At 43.8% G+C, this 16266-nt stretch overlaps 1 protein-coding gene across 1 annotated transcript in view; it reads right to left on the bottom strand.

Moving 5' to 3' along the window:
* SCARB2 (scavenger receptor class B member 2) overlaps positions 1–16266 on the bottom strand; it is a gene marked incomplete at its 5' end in the record, with an annotated part of 21050 nt that extends 4784 nt beyond the window's left edge. The window contains 8 exons of the mRNA XM_010176800.1: positions 1059–1177; positions 1713–1891; positions 2852–2971; positions 3117–3208; positions 3993–4181; positions 5643–5790; positions 9706–9863; positions 16162–16266. Coding sequence (XP_010175102.1) covers positions 1059–1177; positions 1713–1891; positions 2852–2971; positions 3117–3208; positions 3993–4181; positions 5643–5790; positions 9706–9863; positions 16162–16266 — 1110 coding nt within the window. The remainder of the gene's footprint in view (positions 1–1058; positions 1178–1712; positions 1892–2851; positions 2972–3116; positions 3209–3992; positions 4182–5642; positions 5791–9705; positions 9864–16161) is intronic.

The following is a 16266-nucleotide window of genomic DNA, read 5'->3' as shown; positions in this document are numbered from 1 at the left end:
TCTTTCCCTTGACCTACATTCAGATGTGTGGATGTGCAGATCAGCCTTGTCCTGGTTTTATCTGGGACAGAATTCATTTTCTTCATAGTAGCTGGTATCAGGCTATGTTTTGGAATTGTAATGAAAACAGTATTGATAAGACACAAATGTTTTAGTTGTTGCTGAACAGTGCTTACACAGCCTTAAGGCCTTCTCTGTTCTCATACTGCCCTGCCAGTGAGTAGGCTGCGGGTGGGACGGGAGCTGGGAGGGCACACAGACAGGAGAGCTGATCCCAACAGACCAAAGGGATATCCTGTTGGCTGGCGGTGACCAACTGGGATTTTTGTGCATCACTTGTTTTTCTTGGGTTTGGTTTGTTTTCTGGGTTTTTTTACTTATTAAAGCATCTTTATCTCAACCTGAGTTTTCTCACTTTTACCCTTCTGATTATCTCCCTCAACCTGCCTGGGGAGGAGTGAGTGAGCACCTGTGTGGTGCTTAGCTGCCTACCAGGGTTAAACCCCAAGTGTAAAACCATGGGCCATCAGCTGCAAGCTCCCTTTATTTCTGACATTTCACAGTGGGAATACCAACAACTCTGTAAAGTTCCATGAAATACATAATCACCACACTTCTGTATCTCTTCTCTCATGACTCCATGCTGTCTAAATTGAGTCCAACATCCACTGAACCGTTACAGATTTGCTCTCTTGGTTCACACACCTAGCTTCTTCAACTTGGGGAAAGCACAGTCAAAATAATACCCAAGTGGCTGGGATGGGAGGGGAAAAGTAGCCTCATCTGCTTATAAGAAATATTTTAACCCCTTCATCTCATCATTACCAGTCTGATGGCATCTCTAATTGCACAAACACAATGGGAAAAGTATTTTAATTCTTCCTATCCAGGAAAGTTTGCTCTGTACAAGCAGATACAAATAGATCAGTTCCAAATAAACTAGTACAGCCTCCCTGAGGTCAATGGGACTGTGTCAATACACACCATCCAAGAAGGTGACCTAAACCCATATGCTTGGATTTACCTACATAACCCTTAAAAAAAAAAGCTGCACTTACAGGATTGATGTCCAGAAACGTCTCGTGATATTCCTTTTCTGGATGCATGCCCTCTACGTCCTCTACAAACTTTTGATCTGCTTGGTAAAAATGTGGGGCTGATAGAAATATTGGGGCACCTGGAATGTAAAAACATAGAAAGTCACCACCTAAAAAAAGCAGAGCAGGATTCAAGGAAGGGTTTGAGGACCTCAAAACTCCATTCTAGAGCTACAGAAGCAACACCCTGACAGCCTGTCTCCAGAACAAGCAAGTTTTCCCTTGCTAAAAACCAGGACAGTGCTGCACCAGCATGCTTCACGTCTCAAGCTTGCATGCTGGTCTTTGGCACTGTTTTCATTCAACTACTCAGATGTGACAGCTACCTGGATAAGGGCAGAGGATAAATGTCCAAGCTGTTCAGTATGGATCCTGGTACTTCCTTCTGATTCCTTGATTTAAATAACTGCAGGAGCAGCCAGCATCTGGCAGGAACATCCCCTCAGATCACTACTGCATTTTACAAACAAACCATCACTGCTGGTGGCTGATTTCACTGAGCACAGTCAAAACCCTACAGGTCTCACCAAACTGCCCTCGTATATTTCAGACAGAAAGGAGAAATATGTTCCCCCCAATGTCCTCCCAGTCTGATCCCACCACCTGGTAACACACCTTGCTTGCAGACGCTGACATTGAGGACACCAGTGCCAGGGCAGTTCCCCGGTGGCACGCAGAATCCAGCGTTGTCTGGGTTAACTGTCGTGTTGGCAAACACCATTGCAGAGGGCACAAAGCGGTAGGTTGGGATGCCTGCAACAGTTCCTGAGCTGTCGTACACCAGGTAAAGAGATCTGCAAGGAAGAAAAGCCAGACCCAGGTTTGTTTGTCTCAAGCACACACATTGACACCTGCTGCAGATGTCTCTTTGCTGATGCCTGTGTATCAACTTATGTTTACAGTAAGCTGGACGTTTGGTTTTAGCCCATTCCAACAATCTTACATATTAAATTTAATAGGCTTTTGATCAGCAAATGCACATCTCATCATTCTGCTGTTGTACAAAATAGATGAGCCTGTGCTAACTGTGCTGCTGCAGGGACACTGACTCCTGATTCTGCACTTCAGGGGCTCACTCTGGTCCCCAAGTTGCTATTGTGTGTTGTGTGAGACAGGGCTGGTACACGCCACTCGGGAGTGACAAGGAAAGGAACACGGTCGTGGAAGACAAAACAATTCCAAAGGTCCTGAGTTTAGTGCAACACACATCTGTACTGATTTTAATAAGAGAATTTTAGATTGGTTTTGTTCTTCACAGACAAGGAAACGGGCAAGGGAGGAGACAAGGTGGAACATAAGGAAGGAAACACCGAGATTCTCTGCATCTTGTTGCATTTCAAACAGTATTATTTCAAGTCATGAATCTCCCAAGAGGGCAGTCTGGGTTCTCTAAAAAATCAGGGCACAGAGGAAGATTTTGGAGGAAAGAAGTTTTGGGCAAGGTTCATATAAATCCTTTCATTCTCCTCATTACTAGCCTTGCAAGACAGTTCAGTCTGTCTTCCCAGGCATCTTCCAAACTTTGACTTTGCTTTGAAATAGCACAGCCTTAACTTGATGCAGATTGGGTTTTTTGGGGGTTTTTTTTGGTGGTAACTCTCTCACCCTTCATACTATGAATAAATGCAGAACACTCATAATAATGTTAAATAAAAAAATCACAGGAGGAAAAGCACCAGCCTAATATGAAACCTCAAGAGGAATGGAAGTAAATGTTCTGCTTCAAAGTCTGAGAGACATTTTCTTCTCTTTACCTGCAGAAATCAGAAGAAAAGATATAAATATTCTCATCTTTGCTAATTAATGGGTGAAAGGATGTCCCATCTGTTCCATTGATCATGTTACATTCCTCTGTTGTCCACCAGCTCAATGACCTGAAGAAAACAAAGCAAAGTGAGCTACCACCATCCTCAGAATAAAAGGACCCCCTCTTTTTTTTTATAAACAAATGCTTATGTTCATCCAAAATGTGAAAAGGGGCAGATTTTGACAGAGGCCACGCCACACTGAAAAACTTACTCTTTTCCTTTCCATTCCACAATCCTTGAGAAGTTAAGGTAGTTCATTTCCCCACTTAGGAAAACATATTCTCCATCATCGGTTCCATTCATCTGCAAACAGACAGATGAATTTTCCATCACTCCACTCATTCTGTAACAACTGTTTGGTAACTACAACTGGCTGGTTGGAGTTTAAGCTTGTCATCACTTCAAATCCACCTTAGAAGCAATGGACTGCCCCTGAGGTAAGTGCAATTCATTAAACTGCACCTGGAATGTAAATGAGGTGAAAGTGACTGGGCTAAATTCTTGCACCTCCCAAGTGAAGGAAATGTAAGATGAGATTAGCCATTTTTACCTTTGAAATTTGACACTGAAAAAACCAGCCCTTTCCAAAAACCAAACCAGCAACCAAAAACCCCACAGACAATAACCTGAGTACTGTGGATGATCCCCAAGAAACAAGGAGTCCCCACAGCCCAAAATCACATGCAACCAGAAACACTGTGAAAGCCAGTAATGGCTCCAGCACAGAAAAAACACACAATTTCCATCAATTACTAAAGAAACAGGTCAGGAAATTTTTCTACAGGTTTGCACAACTGGCCCCACAAAGCCCAAGTTACTCAAGCTAGCACAGGCACTAGTGGAGTGGTCTACATCCACTCTTGGAAAGCTTATCCATACCTGATAAAGGGCAGTCAGATAAAACACTCAGAGCTGTTCTACCAGCCAGATACAGCCAAAGTGAAGAAGCCACATCCTTTTGCTATCCCTGCAGCCTGGCCTCAGTCCAAGAACATCCTTCTCAACTGGCTGGCAATGAGAGTCCAAACTCTGTAGCAGTGACATCATTCCCCACCTAAAGCATCCCAAAGTCTTGCACACCAGTTACCTTATTAAATAAACCAAATACTGGATCGATCTCGGGATGCAGAAGATGAATGGTTGACAGGAGCCTGTCTTTGTAGCCCCACAGTAATTCATGGACGGTGCGAACTGTAAACAGGGATTCTTGGTACAGAAGCAGCAGCACCTCTGTGGCAAACTGAAGAGAGGTTGACCTGGTCCACTCCATCGCAGTCTGCCAAGGGATTGGAATAAGGCAGCAATGGTCAGATTTATTGGAGAATAAATAATACCAGCTGTATACCAACACAGACACCCTGATACATTTCAGCACTGCATGTTTCAGCTGTATTTTCAGTTTCGTTATTTCCAGTTGTGGCAGGTAATGTGCTGGCCAACAGGTTCTCCAGCTTTTTTCCCACAGGGATGTGCTCTTGCAGATTCCAGTTCAGCCTGGTGCTGGCACACAACCAGCTCAGCTCCATGCCATCAACTGCCATAGTCTTAAGAATGGATTTTAAGTGAAATGTGCAAAATTGCTTTATATTACAGCTGGAGATATGCTTTGAATTTCACCCGTAGGAAGTTATGATTTACATTTTTAAAAGATAGCCTTTTCTCCAAAATACAAACAATACCAAAATTTATTTCCTTTCTGGCTGACAAGTGATTTTACAACGTGTCTTTTAAAAAGCAAAAGAAGGGAACATTCCTTGCACGAACCAACCTGTAGTTCTTCTAGTACTGCCTGTCACAGTCAAAAATCTGAGCAAGAGATAATGCTTACCACCACTCAAATGTCTGAGAGGAATTGTAAATACAGTGACTCTATTGTTTGCAACTTTTAGTAAGCTGAGTCCTATCTACTACTATATACAGTGCATTTATGTATTCATTCATAAAATCAGACAAGACATTTTTGGAAATGCTGGGGAAAAAGTAGAAATGAATGTGCCCTGTAATTGAAGCCAATTAAACCAGTACGGGGAGTAAGGGCTTAGTTACACCACCAACAAGTATTTTAGAACATTCTAATTTCCTTTGGAAGGTATGACAGCTTTAGATCTGATTGCTCCCATGTTATTCTTGTATGAGACTAAAAATAATGGTCTGCCTCTGATCACCAAAATGAGACTTTCTTTGCAGAGAACTTTCACCTAGCACAATCTGGAGGTGCATGTTTTAAATTCAGTTTTATTCTGAGAGCACTTTTAAATTCAGCTGTATCTGAAACTCCTCTGCTATAACTGGGGGTTTTTTTCAGCTTGAGATGCAGACTTGGAGGTGATTTTTGCAATTTTGACAAAAACAACTCCAAGCATTCCAAACGTTCTCATTCAGAAGTCAGAGTCCCTCCTATGCATTTAACATCACTAATTCCCTAGTTTCACTTATTCATGGAAACCCAACAAGCCTGATTTCTTCTCATCTCTGAAGGGTGTGTCAGCTTTCAGTGCAAGAGTGAGGCACTGACACGACAGAGGTGTATGGAGAGGGAGGAACATAATAAAAAAAACCAAGCCCACAACAGTCCAAACCAAAACTGAATGCAGTATCTGCCCCAGACATAAGCTGCCCCTCTCGTTCTTCGATCGCATTTATCTACCACAAGCAGAGAGACAGTATGAAGCAACAAGCTGTGAGATATAAAAGGGTGTTAGGATCATTTCCAAGCAGAAATGAAAAGAGAACTCACCACTGCAGGAATATTAACTGTTCTAATCAGGTCCACTTCAGGGTTTCCAACTGACTTCTGAGGTTCAAATACATACGTCTTTGGATTCAGAGCAGATACTTTGGTACCATTGTCCAGAAACTGAACGTGCACTCTTGGCCTGTATTCTCTGACAAACAAAGAGAGTTTTTCTCTCATCAAATGAAACAAATACACATAACATTAATTGCAAATAACTTAGGGCTATTCTACTGCTTTTAGCACATAAAGGGTGGGATTTTCAGTTCATTAGGAGAAGATGAATTTTTGCTACTGCTGCTGTCAGCCACAGGACTTCCCTTTCTGTTAGTGTAAGCTGAATCAGACCTCACAGGCTGCTTCCAAAAATGCCACCCCACATGTTAACTGCACTTTACATTTTTGCCTCATCTTTAAAAACCTCCAGGGAAAGCGAACAATTTCAGACATCACAGAAGGATTTAGATGCACTATACATGGGACTGCTCTTGAAGTGCAATTTGAAAACAAAACTTTTGGCTCCTTGCTGCAGGCAAAATTCACTCCCAGGCAGAACAAGATGCAGGCTTCATCCAAGTCTCCTGAACCTGACCTCAGAACCTACCAGAATCTTTCTGCTGGCTTCAGAGTACTTTGCACTAGGACTTCTGGGCTTATGTGTAATATAACCACAGAACAAGCCTCATTTTAGCTTTTCTCCTTTAATTCTTGGGCAGGAACCCTGGACACGACAGAAATTCACCTGAATTTTTGTCATCAACTACTCATGGTCTGGGAGGTTGCTTCTGATACTCTCTAAGCACTCAGACAAGCAGCACAAAACTCAGGATTGCTGACAAACAAGTGCAATTGGCAAGAAACATCAAACGCTAGCTGCTGGCTTGATGAGAAAGTCAGATCTTAATTACCATGAAACACTTGTCATAACCATAATTCAGCCCGTTGCCACTACCATTTTACAAACAAGAGCCACACAATTCTGCAGGACTGGCTGGCTCAGGCTCCAAATGAGCTAGACAGGCATCTTCATCAAACCCAAAGGGAAATGGCAGGTTGTCTGCTCACGGCATGATCCTTTTGGCGTACACACCAAGTGAAATGCACCCTATTTCGTTAAGTCCACACACACTCAGGAGTTTGCTGCCTTTTACGTCGCTTTGCTTCCTGTGTAAATTTTAAGTCCCAAGACGTGAAGGTGAATTATTCTGCAAGACCCTGTGCTATGATGGTTTTAATTCATTTCAGATCCTAGATCCTATCCTGGCTGCATGAGATCCATCACAGGTTCGTGACAAGCTGTATTACTCTGGTTTACTCTTCCAACTTTAAAGCAAATTGGATAGGCCTGTGAAACTATTCTTGTTAGAAACCAACCATTACCCATTTTTCTTACACAAGCAGCTTTATCTGCTACTCTTCAGCATCCCTACCACCTAGGAACATTTTGGTCTGGCAAAATTCAAAATCTGGTCTGGCAAAAAACTTCCAGCTTGATTTGGCAAGAGCTTCTTGTACAGCTGTCTACATTATACTCTAGGGCCTGAACTGAGGGGATGGGAACTGACAGTCGTGAAATGCCTTCCCTAAAATAAGCCAGAGTTAACCTGAGAAGACTCTCTGACTCTAAAAGGGCTGGAGAGGAAAATAATACTCCCTGGATAAGGATACAAGTAGGAGGATCTCAGATGTTAAAGACAAAAAGCTGTAAATGTGTGGAAGACCAGGTCTTCAAAGTGTTCTTTGGGACTCAGCAGGCTCGGGCAGATAAGCAGCTTGCACTTTATAATTATTTTATATGCTGCAAATACAACTTCCAGGCTTTAAAAACACAAGCACTACTACATTTTTGTTAAAGAATCTACCTCTGCACTAAGTGGGTTTACAATCTATGTTGGTCAAAACTATGAATTGCAGGAAAAATATGCAGGAAGAGATTCTATTTAGCCGTCCCACCTCCTCTCTGTCACTCATTAGATTTTTTTCCTCTGCTTGCCCGGGCCAGTTCACTTGCAGCCTTTCTTCCCAATACCCTGTTTTATAAAAACACTGAGCCATGTACTTCTTGTTAGGGCATTTTAGCCACATGCTGAACCAAAATGAGTCTTTAATGCTTTGCTACACAGGGCCTGTGAGGCAAACTTGTTATGTATTCTCTGGCTTGAGCACACAGTATGTCTGCAACATCCCTCCCTTCTCCCTCTCCTCCCACACGCCTCCTCTCTTCCTCCACCACCGCTGACAGTCTGGTACAGTCAGCAGTGACAGTTAGGCAAGGACTAAAGAATCTGCTGGAAAAGAGCACTCTACTTTCTAACTTTCCTCTTTCCTCTGTCAGACAAAGCGCAGCACAATTGAATCCTGTTCAGACATGTCAAAATCAGGCTCAGCAAACAAGCCAGAAGTAACTGAAAGGGAGCGCTGGAAGGCGCAGCCTCCCTCCCTCGCACCGCAGTAAACAGCTCGGGGAGAGCCTGCGTCGCTCGCCGCCAGCCTGTGGCACGGGTTGCAGAGGAAAGCTCTCCCAAGAAGCCACAAATCAGCAGCTCAGGCTGGGCTTCCCCTGAAGCACAGACCAACCCAGCCAGCTACACCACCAGCCCTGTCCATCCCACAGAACTCTTTCATAGATAAGGTGCAGCTTCACAAACCAGGCTGTGCCTGACACTCAGAAGACACTCAGGGATAAGGAAAGGGAAAAAAAGAAGAGAGCAGAGGGGACGGAGTACCAGGGTGCAGAAGAGCACGGGCCTGTGTGGTGTCATGTAGCTCTAGTACACCTAGAGCTGGCCCTATTTATCTTCCTGGCAGAGAGAATGCGCTGCCAATTAATTATCAGCATTGTACTACAAGAGACCTGAAGAAAAGCTTGGAACTTGAAAGCTTATGAATCTTTTCTCCAGCTCTACTGGTTTATCTAATAAAAGGTATTTATTTTGCCAAAGTACCACACGTAGTGTGACAAGGCTAAACAGACACAGTGCTGAAATACAGAGGAGACAGGAGAAAAGACTGATGGCAGAGGGTGAAGCAAAGCTGAGGTGTGGAAGAAAAGAAATAGCAAGGCAAGACATACTGCAGAGACCAAGGCTACTACAAAGGCTCTCCCTTTTATTCTGTAGTATTTTTTTCAAACACTAACAACCAGGTCCTGATAATTTTGCAGCTTAGGTGAAGACAACTCCTCTGGCACTGAGCTGGTGCCTGGTCTGAATGACCCTGTGTGACCAGAAGTGAGACTGACAAAGAGAGATCAGTCTTTTTGCCGTGGTCCTCATACCTCTGTGACTTCAAAGACCATAATGCTTCCTGCCATGAGACTGCTCCTGGTTTACACTGCTGCCTGCAGCAGAGCAGAATGAAGCTCTAAAGCTCTAGACTCATTTGTAAGGTGACTTAAAATCTCTTCATGTGCAGCAGACTCAGACTGTTCAGCGTGTAGCCATACCACGCAGAAGGAAAGCTCAAGTGGCTGGATAAGCTCCAACACTGCACGTGGCCTTGTCCATCTGTCTGTAAAAATGGTAGATATGTCTGAATCCAAGTAGGTTTTATAGTGAGGGTTGGCTAAGGAAGATCCCTGTAGTAACACTCTCTAGCTGGTTTTCTGGCCACTTCATTTTTACTGATGTGAATTGTGCAACTTCAGCTAGGAACTAATTTCTGAGTGAACACATGAATCACGCTTTTACGCAACATTCCTTTCCAAAGACTCTCAAACAGCACCCAACCAGTCACTGTTTTTTCTCTCATAAGGTGGTAGGCCAGGATGCAAACAATTTCCTCTGTGTTCAGCAGCAGAGGAGCAGCAGCACACAAGCAAAATCTTGCCCCAAATCTGACAGAAGTCACTGGCTTAATCTGAAACTGACTGCAGGTTCTCCCAAGTGTCTGTCTGGTTGTACTCTCTGGGTGGTGTACGACCATGCTGCCTTGAATAAACTTTCCCTCACACATTAACAGCTAGATTTTCTCCTAGAATGAGATCACAAGCGTTCTGGTTCCCACTTTTTAGTGCCCTCACATGCAACAGGTTTAGTGAAATGTGAAAATAGTGCAGTGATCCTACCGGTAGGTGTACGGCCCTTTTTCCTCTACAAGAGGAGTAGCACCTTGAAGCACTTCCAAAGGGTTTGTCACGTTAAAGAAGTAGAACTGCATGTAAACTGGTGGAGGAGGATCCTCCCAAGCTTCAAAGGTTTCTGTGCCATTTTTCAATACTGTTCCCTGAAAGAAGAGAAAGACAGATTAGCCGTTAGCGACAGATGCTTTATGATATTTATAGGAAAGAGAGGAGTTCTATGCGCTCAGAACAAACACAGGCAATAGGATTTGAGACCCCAATTCTCTAAAAGTTCATAGGTATGTTTTACTTCGAAGCATCTCACTAAATATCAACAAGATCAAACACATGCTACAATGGCTCACAGGCTAGGGGTATAATGTTATTGGGTTTGTTGTTCTCCTTCTTTCCACAAATGCTTCTGCCTGACATTTTTCAGAATGAAGATTTATCAGCTATGATACAGACATCACGTTGCGTTTCCTGTGCCAGCAAAATCCTAACCTGGTGTAAGATACCACAAAACACGCCAACATGAGAGATAAAAGTGGAACTCAACAGTGGGAGGCCAAGAGGTCCTAAGAGAAACTTCCTAGGAGTGACAAGGCCAGAAAAGAAGCTTAGACTCCTTGTGTTTATAATTTCTTTGCCTAAGAAGGTCAGATTCCAGCACAGCTGTGAGATTCTGTCTCCAAAGCAATTAGATTTTGGTTTTCAGCGGCCTGTGAGGAAAACCTGCAAGTGACAGAAATTTTTTTCACATAGGCATACTGGGATTGGTGCCTTTCTGAGGCAAAGATTCTCTGCCCTCTGCCTTTAATTACTTCCCTGCAGCAATGAAACTAGATGATCTTTAAGGTCCCTTCCAACCCTAACCATTCTGTGATTCTACCTCCAGACCCATCGACTGTCAGTCTGTTTTGTAACCAGTAAAATGCGGACTTAAAAAAGAAAAGCTGTAAATCACTTTTTGACAGAAGCACTTAAGTATTGAATCAGTAATTCCTTTACCTGCCAGCATATACATGTGGTAAGGAAAGTCATAACTGTACCTGTATGTAGTTCCATTAGAAACATAGAATATGATCTCAACTCCTTATTTTATTACCATTCCTTTTTAGATAAAATTCACCCCAACTATAAAAGCATCACCACCACCACCACCAAAATCAAGGCTTTTCATACAGTTATAACACTGGTACTGCTACTGTGGTAGTAAAGAGAAGTTTGGCTTGCAGAGTGGAATTTTCAGGAATAAGCACAAATAAAAATAGATCTTTAAAAACTGTATCACCTGTAGGCAGAAGGGGAATAATTGGCAATTAAATGGGTCTCATCAACACTTGCTCTTTTTATTCTTCTGAGAAAACAAGTCAAATATTGTAAGTGCCAGCTCAAAAGCAGGGCAGACTGGACAGCTGCCATTTCTTGGTTCGTGGGGTCTTAACTTGATCAGCCACAGTTGCCTCAGGACTCATTCTTGGCCTTCCCACTTAGGAGGCTGTTTTCTCTCCATGTACATTTTAATTTTGAATGATTAGACAAAGAGAAGACTGTTTCAAAAAAAAAAAACCTTATTGGCAGGAGCTTGGAATGGCAGCAGTACTGCTGAAAAGCAATGAAAGCCAACCCAGCTGGTAGCACTTTGCAGTTGCAGACTGCTTTCCTCTGAGAATTTCAAACCACGTATTCTCTGCACACCACAAAACACACTATTTTTCAGACATGCTTCAGGAGCTTTGTGAATTTCTCTGGAACTACCAGCACCTCATATGTACCATTTCCTACACAGCTCAATGCTTTTGATCCTGTTTTCTTGTGATCTATGCCAAGGAGGCTCAAATCTGTATTCAGAGAGAGCCCTCCTGAAGTTGGGTTGTAGGATCAGGAACACAAGAGCTCCCCAAATAAATCAGGCATATCATTTCCATGATGACACCATCAAGAGCTGGGAGAGCGAGACAGCAATGTATTTAAGACACCTACAGATGACCACGATAGCTTTTCTCCATATGCAAATAACCACATTACAAAGTCAATTATTTCAGAGGTGGTGGTGTACTGAATTCCTGACGTCTGCTCCCTTCCTCAGTTGTACAAAGCTCACATTTCTCACATGCATGAAACATAATGAGTATAAGCTTGATGCTGATAAACAGACCTGTCTTGATCTTAACCATCCATATCTAGGGATTTAAACTGTTTCCTAACAATGGAATTGTTATGTTCCCTAACAACAGAATATGTCCTAAGCATATTCAGGACATCTATCTGTTGCTCCAGTATCTCTCATATGAGGTAACTAATATGAGAGATTATCACTGACTCTAAATGTGCAATGTTTAAAAACACAAGTGCACTCTGGTCATAGTAATTCCAGTTTTAGGCTCCCATCTATCCTTTATGACAGAGCGATCACATTCATGATGTGCAGGGAGGCCACATCCCCTCTCCCCCTCTCCTCAGTTAGACTGAAAACCAGAAGCTCCCCAACAAGATGTAGCATCACTAAATGTAACATGAGTTGCTACCACGCTCTCTCTATATACACATACACACCAGAATAAATGCAGAGCATTCAGGAGAAGGAAATGAAAAAGGTTTTCTCTGGCAGGTTGGTTTTGAGATTTTGAAATTGCAAGTGATCCCGTGGGAGATGGGCTACAGAGAGAAAGGGTAGTGAAACAAAGTCATCTGGTGATTTTCTTCCTGGATCTGTGTGACACTGTTTGGATCTCTCGCAGAAGTGACGTGTTTATTTATAGCTCTGTACAGTGACAGTCCCAGTTGTAAACTCAGATTCACAAATTTCTGAGCTGGATTCAGATAGACTCCCATGAAACTCTCCAATAATAAAATATGGTAAGCTCTCCTCTATTTTTAACCAAATGTTACCAAGGATATTTGGGTCTATCACATGATATGACACAGCCTGGACCTGAGAGAAAAATATGAGCACATATTTTTGAGCAAAACATATGTCCACATCCCTCAGCTGATAGCATTCAAGTTTAGCCCTGCTGAATTTCCTTCACACCAGAGTAGGATCTGAAGTTACAGGACTGTAACATTTTTTAATTGCTAGTTTTTTTTGTCAGAGCTTGTTTTCACTACCAGGTTGGGCAGGCTGTGAAATATTAGATCGCAGGATTGCTCTTTAATCTAAAATATGTGAAAGATACAGCTCCACTGTAATTATTGCTGCTGTACTGCATAAGGCCAGAGAATCAGACCTTTCCTCTTGATACATCTATATGCAAGAAGAAGAGACACCAATTAAAGTATTCAGAAACCCCAAGTCAGACACTAGTCCTGCAGGCAGTAGCCTAGGGAGGCCTCACACTCAGAGATCCTTCTCAGAGAGATGCAAGGCTGTACCTGCTGCAGTCTCACAACCTAAAACCAGCATACAGTAGGATTTCCTGTCTTTGCTCAGAAGCACAGCAGTTTTTGGAATTCTCCTTTCCAAATGCAGTCCACGCTCATTTCAAGTGTACCAGAGCATCCTTCCCACTGACTTCACTTATCGTGCCAGTCAGTCCTGAATTTGCAGCTATCTCATTCTTTGGTGTTTCCTTGTCTTGATCATGCTTCACACAAAGGAAATAAAAAGCGAGCTTCCCATCCCAAATGTAACTGTGACTGGCAGTGATAGTGGGGGTGGGAAATGGTACTGAGCATTTTTGGAACCTACACAGAAAATTTCCATTTTTCCCCTGAAATTGCAAAATGTTCTAATGCCAAGACATAGGTTCATGTGTTCATCTATGACAGAATTTAATTGCAACTTTTAAGACAAGGGATGGGGTAATCTTCCAGACCAACATGAGCAGACCTGTCAGACCCCACACCTTGGGAATCGTCTGCTCAAAGGGAGCATCCTTCATCTGCTTAGACACTAAACAGTGCCGAGAGCTCTAGTATTTCACATTCAACAACAACAACAAAAGATCAATATATAAACTAAATCAAGGGACAAACTATCTTCCCTGTACTTTTGGGTCCTAAACACTCCAGACATTCCAGCTCTGGAGATGGTTGGCAACAAAAGCCCAGTGAAATTTCAAGGGGTTAGAAGATGAAGGGTTTTCTAAAATTATCAGAGTGAGGTATGGGGCATACAGAGAACACTTAGGGTAAAAGACTGAGCCTCTACTGAAAGCCAACCCATCCTCAGTGGTTCACAGGTCCTGGGCTTGGACACACACGTGTTTCAGCTGCTCCAAAATGAAGTCTTCCATTTCAGCTGTAGTTGAGACTGCAAAGACAGCTCTTCACTGCAAGTCAGCCCTGTGTCAGGACTGTTGGAAAGCCCTCAAAGGAACCTGAACTACCTGTCCTAAGGGCAACCTCTTGCCCCTTCTGCAACTCCTCCAATGACAAGAGAGGTTGAGGAGGCTAAGAAAGGCCAGAGCGCAGAGATAACATTTCATGTCCAATGCCCTGGACTGCAGAGAGTTGGAAAAGCTCAAGTCTTGCCACATTTCAAAGGCCACCTGAGATTTGTCTATTTACACAAGGTTTTCTAAGCCCCGTACACGGTTACAGAAGAGACAGCAACTTTCTAGACTACACACAAATGAGAAAAAGGTCATGTGGGACACACAGCACGTGTGGAAAGCAGCCGAATCAGCAGAGCGATGGGGAACACACTGCTTTGGGGTTGAAAGCTGTATTTGTGCAGTTTGTGTGTGTGGCTCCTAGAGGAGTATCCAGGAGAGTCAGCGGCTAGCGCAGGGAGCAGGAAGCTTGATTCTGTGCAATCCAGAGGTGCGGCAGCACGAGCGGTGAGCAGGGAAAGACTGAGCTCTGGAAACTTCACCCTGCATTACTGAAAGCCTGGCTGAGCAAATACCAACTCACTGTTACATAATGAACCATTAAGGGTAAGGAGCATGTAGCTAAGAGATAATACACCTAAGGAGGATCACGCCTAATTCCTGACAGTCCTACGCTCTCCCGCCAAACCTTCTTTTTTTTTTAAACCCTACTGCTCTTTTAATAAGACTTGAAACTAGAACTGCTGCTGTGATGCAGAGGATGACAGACTGCTTTCCAGAGAGAGACCTGAGATCTGGGAGATGGAACTCCACATACCTATGCAAAGCTGTACTGATTTGGCTTGGTTTGCATACAGCTTTGCATACATTAATGCTCACATCGCTTCACACCTGGCTTTCAGACTGCCTAGAAAAGGTATGAGCTGATGATAAGTGACTCCAGGATAAGCCATCCATTACCTGTGGTATGCTCCAGCACAGCAGAGGCACACACCTGAGAACAAGCACTGTAGGAGTAGCTGCAGGAGCAGTTCCTGAAGAGCAGCTGACACACTGGCAGGCTGCACGACAGCTTATCCTATGGTAGGCTTTTTTTGTGTGCTTTCCCCTGAAGTTTACAGGCACACTTCAAAGTGTCCCCAGTTGCTTTAGCCTAACTGCCACCTTAAAATTGCACTCGCTAAACCAAACTGATTGAAGTTAAAACAATACAGCTTTTATGTTAGAAAATGCTCCCTGTCAATACCCCAGAGAAAAGAACAGCACATCCGTGAGGACATCACGGGGGATCAGACAGCTTTGGTCACCAGTTAGATAATAGCACTGGTCAAATCACTTTATTGGTTAACACTCCTGGTTTCTTTGTCAGAATAACAGAAAGGATGATATTCCTCAGACTAGGTAGATAAATAATTATTCATTTACATGCTTCACAGATATTTGAAGGGAAACAGCCCATGAGCAGTGTTTCTCTTGTTCAGTACAGGAGGTAATAACACTAACACAGTTGACTCTTCTCACTGGACCACTGGATAAATGCCAAGAGCCATGATGAGAGGAGAACAAAAGCTCAGGCAGACCAGGAACAGCAAAGGGTTCTGCATTCAGAACAATGCTAGGATGGGTGTCCTCACCGTGTGCTACAAGCAGCCTTTAACAGCAGGGTGAAACACCTCGCTGTCATCACCCAGCCAGGGAAGCTACCACGTGTTTCAGCCCACAGCACCTCTGGCTCTGCTCCAGAGGCAGCAGTAAATGGAGCAGCACAACACGCTGCTGTAGGAAAGCTGCAAGAAATCTGTGATAGGGACTGGAAAACAGGAGGGGTGCTTCAAGTGTCCCCTGCTCACCTCATGTACTGCTGCTCTGGAGAGGGTTCCTAACAACAGCTGCTGCCCCACAAACAGTAACGCTGCCTGAACAGAACTGATTTTTACTTGTATTTACTCGATTTTTATCCAGCCCAGGCCCAGTGCAGCCTCAGCTCCATCCTGAGTCCCAGCCTATCCAGGTGGTGCAGGGCAGGGGGGCTTCACTGCCCAGAGATGCTCCAGCCCTTGCCCAACCACAGCTGGTGCAAGGAGGGAGCCAGAAAATACCACCCACTAGCCTCCTCCCTCCCTCCCAGGGTGATTCTGAAAGGGAATAACCCAGTCAGGAGGAATTGCGGTCGTGCTCTCACCTGCTTCACCTGCAGGTCCACCACTGTCTGGAAGACGTGTGCCACCAGCAAGGAGATGCTGGCGATGAGCAGCGTCATGGCCAGCACCCCCACGGTGACGAGGCA

Source organism: Antrostomus carolinensis, unplaced genomic scaffold (genome assembly GCF_000700745.2).
Source record: "Antrostomus carolinensis isolate BGI_N321 unplaced genomic scaffold, ASM70074v2 scaffold11471, whole genome shotgun sequence".
Classification (NCBI taxonomy): Eukaryota; Metazoa; Chordata; class Aves; order Caprimulgiformes; family Caprimulgidae; genus Antrostomus; species Antrostomus carolinensis.
Note: the sequence above shows the minus strand (reverse complement) of the source record. Positions and strands in the feature narration are given on the sequence as shown.